General features: G+C 36.2%; 1 protein-coding gene across 1 annotated transcript; it reads right to left on the bottom strand.

Annotated features, from left to right (window-relative positions):
* Positions 1-970: 970 nt before the first annotated feature.
* Positions 971-3,562, bottom strand: rgs2 (regulator of G protein signaling 2). Its single transcript, XM_036586543.1, has 5 exons — positions 3,441-3,562; positions 3,226-3,315; positions 2,809-2,870; positions 2,507-2,673; positions 971-1,909 (listed from the first exon to the last, which is right to left on the bottom strand). Exons 1-5 carry the CDS (start codon positions 3,524-3,526, stop codon positions 1,733-1,735), a joined length of 582 nt encoding a protein of 193 aa, XP_036442436.1. The 5' UTR covers positions 3,527-3,562; the 3' UTR covers positions 971-1,732.
* Positions 3,563-4,086: the final 524 nt, after the last annotated feature.

Genomic DNA, 4,086 nt, shown 5'->3' with positions numbered 1-4,086 from the left:
TTCATATTCGCTAATAAGCTAAGCTAACTAGCATGCAAGGAAGCTAATTGGCCAAGTTGGACACTTTAGAATGACATAAAATGACCAAAAAGACAATTAAATTCTTAATTGTGGTTATTGTTGCAGTTGTCTCTCAAGCAGAACTAGAACTGTAAGTTTAGTTGGTTCATGTTTGGGTCTGCTCTTGTTTTTGGATGTGCCTGGGGGCCTTATAAAGTGAATGATAAGGCCTGCAATGAAATGTTAATGATTATATGACAATTCATGAAGTTATTGACCCAAGAAGATGAGTTTTACCAGTGCAGTGCTGCGTATGTTATCCACCCTAGAGCAAGTTCTCTGCTTTCGTGCTTATTTGTCCTATTTCAGAACGTAGTATCACTTCATTCATCATTATTTTATATTGGCATTCTTTAAAGTTCTGTATTCTTGTTTGTGTTACTGCAGCCGTTTTGCCGTTTTTAGAAAGGAATGCAAATAATTTAACTACAGGCTACAGGCGTTTTTCCTCTGGCTGTAGCTAATTAGACAATGCATAATTTCACTTTCCTTACTGTATTTACTGTATTCATTTGTTTCTCACATGAATTCATCAGTAATAGGATGCGTTTTCTTTTTCTCCTAATTTGTATGCTATTTATCGTGATTGAGATATTTTGCTGAAATGTATCACAGTAATCCTGTTGCAGCTCTAGGTGTGTGCAACTTAACTAATCATTAATGGAATCATTTTCTTAGACACTGATTAAACCAACTAATGTCAGAACAGCAGCAAAAACATTGTCACAGAAACACAGACACTGATATTTAAATCCACTTATTGCTACTAAATATATGTGTGATCAAAACAGACTGCATTTGTCCGAGGCTATAAGCTGTATATTGTGGGAGCTTGTATTTTTGCAAATATAAACACCAGTACTCTAGACGCTCTTCTGACAGCAAAAACAACAGCTATAGAACAATGAAATGCTTTATAAATAAAAGCTTTTATTTGATGGAAAAATAGAATTTTCCTCATAGAAAAAATGCCATATACTTTTTGAACCAGTCATAAGTAAATGGCCAAATATACATTAATGGATCCAAAAAAGGGCACAAAAATAATAAGTATTTTACAAATATTTACAAACATGTACATAGGATAGTGCAAGACATTTACCCCTCTTAAACATAAGAACAAAAATTAAAAAGTAACCAACAGCGTTCTTTGGAGTGAAGCTATAGAAGAACCACTTGTAGTTCCTTACAGAACTTTTTAAGGGATGCTTATTTAAAGAACTATTATTGTAAATGACAAATCAGAGTGTGAAGGACCTTTTAAAGCTTAAACAAACACTATGTAATGTAAAGGTTCTACAGCTAAACCAAACAACCATCTAGGAACTTTTATATACACTCTTAAAAGTAATGGCCCTGGAAAGGTTTCTGTGCTTAATGCCATAGAAGAACCTCTTTTAGTTTCCTAAGTGTGAAGAACCTTTATAAAGTTTAAAGAACTTCTGCATAATGTAAAGGATCAAGAAGGAACCCTTAAATAGACATAGAAGGTTTAACCTTTAAAAGGCTCTTTACTCTCACAGCTGGCTTTAGGGAAACAAAACAGGTTCTTTGGCATCACTCAGAGAACCCTGTGTTTGTAGTTGTTGTGACTTTTCTGCATCGATGTTTAATCTGTGTTGAAATGGATTAAACGTTCTGTAATATGTTACTCCCAGGACGCACACTCTCTTCATTTCCCCTGAGCGAGCTGACACAGCTGAGTGTAGAGTTGCGACTGGAGAAAGCGGGGATAGGAGTTGTTTTCCATCAGGCTGTAGACTTTATTCTGGGCCGCGATGAAGCTTGACTGTGTAGAACAGTGAAGACTTTTGAAGATGACGTCTTTTGTGTTAAAGTCCACATTGATCTAAATAAAGAAGAGGTTGATAAGACTTTAGCATGTGGGGTAAAGAGAGTAACTGAAGGTCGCTCATTAAGGCTGATGTTTTAGCTTTCAGTCGGTACGGTCATATGCAAAATTTGTATACAAAAAAACATAAAAAGTTCCCTTTAAACTGCAAACAAATGATATCTGAGAAAGAGAAAACATCTTAAATGCAGTGAATCTATCTAATATTTGCAAGTATGGGGGTGTTGTAAGAACATTATAAGACTAATCAAGATTATTTCTATTCATGTTTCATTTTTTTCTGAAAGTGTCTCATTCCACTGGCTGATCATTATACTAGTTTCAAGAAATATTGCTTTTATCTGCCAGTGGAAGACACTTTCATGAAAATAAAATGACCTTCAATTAAGAAAATGTCTAAAAATAATTGAAAGAATATCATAATATGCTATGTGTTGACTATATTTGTGATATTTCCATTGCTAAGGTATCATTTTTTGCAGTTTAGAGGACACGCTGACCTATTTTCACCTAGAAAATCAACAAAATATGTCATTTCAGCAGAGGTGCCCAAACCTTTGCACACTACTGTAAAGCCAGTGATCTGAAGCTTACCTCTTTTGGAGCCTCGCTCTTGATGAACTCTTTATAAATGCGCTTGGCTCTGGCTGTGCGCTTTGTTGGCGACTTGATGTGCCGAAATTCTTCGCAGGCCAACCAAAACTCAATGTTCTCCTCACAGAACTCAGACTTCATGAACAGCCGGAAGGCGATTGTTCCGTCTGGAATTGGGGAAACATAAATAACAGGAGAGAAAGAGTAACTCAACCTGTGAGTTTGGCTTTTTGGCCTCCTTAAGAATGCCGATATCAGTGTGGTCTTTGTTTTTGCGAAGTTGTGTTTGAGCTGATACTCACATTTACAGCTCAGCAGTTTATCCAAAGACTGCGCCCACTGGTTCACCTCATCAGGGGTTGGTCTGCATAAAGAACAGGACATTTTACTCACAAGTTCTGTCTGGAGGTGGTGAGTTAGCTGCACCAGTTTTTGTGATGTTAGCGTCAAGTATAATTAATTGACTGTAATAATATTTAATAAAGAATGTACTTATTTCTTTGCCAAAATAAAAGTCTCAGGCTAAACTGAATACATTGTGTTGACTGTGCTCCACTACTGTGTCAACACATCATCTAGTCATTTATTTGTTTATTCAGTGTATTTTTAGAAATAATTTTGCCCAAATAACTGAATAATATTAAGTCAAAGTGAAATCTAAGGCTTTATGATACTTTAAACGCTTTCCATGTTACATCAGCACACTAACAAAGCCTCACCTGTATTGTTTTCTCTGTGTCTTGGCTGGTGAAGAGTGTGGAGAGGTTTTCAGGAAAATTCCTAATCTCGATCTCCAGTTTTTCTTGCTTCTACATACAATACAGTGAAAGACAGAACACAAAACCATGAGCAACAATATTGACAAGTATTAAAATCTAAAATATCTTTATGGCTCTTTTCATAAAACACAAAGACATCTATAAATCTGACTTACATGCTTCCTTTTTGCTCAACGGCCCCTTCAGAATTCCTCAAACAAGCTGAGCACGCCATCTCCTTCTCACATGAAGTGTCTCTCATCTTCCCCTCGTGTAAGCAGTGCTGCTGATAGGATAAATCTCAACCGTGTTTTGGTGAGGGCCTTTTATACTCGGTCAGAGCACTCCTCTCTTGGAGCCGTTCCAGATCAGCAGAAGTCAGGGTTGGGCCGGATTGGCTAAGGGAGCGAGGGCTAAAATTAGACTCTCAAGGAAGGTGTGTTAAAGGCTGTTCCATATTTAACCCAGCATTATTAATGAATTTTAGAGCTTAAAGGAACTGTGGTTGGTTTATTTATATTTATCAAGTTTATTCAAGAAGCTCATGTCTAGATTTATTACATGGAAAACACTGGTCAGCATTTATTATCACTTTCCTATCGGCTCATAACCATTTTTTTCTTTTTTTTTATTTTATGTATCTTTATTTTCATTCAGCATTTGAAACTGTCAGACTCTCTTGATATTGTGTGAACAATAGGCCAATAGGAATGGTGCAAAATGACTGAATAAAATCTTGTTACACTAGCATTACACTAACATTACACTAGCAACAACACTAGCATTCAAAACTTTTCACTCGCTTGTCATATTAATAATTGC

The sequence above is a fragment of the Colossoma macropomum genome, unplaced genomic scaffold (assembly GCF_904425465.1).
Source record: "Colossoma macropomum unplaced genomic scaffold, Colossoma_macropomum, whole genome shotgun sequence".
Classification (NCBI taxonomy): Eukaryota; Metazoa; Chordata; class Actinopteri; order Characiformes; family Serrasalmidae; genus Colossoma; species Colossoma macropomum.
This window is presented reverse-complemented; position numbering and strand designations above follow the sequence as displayed.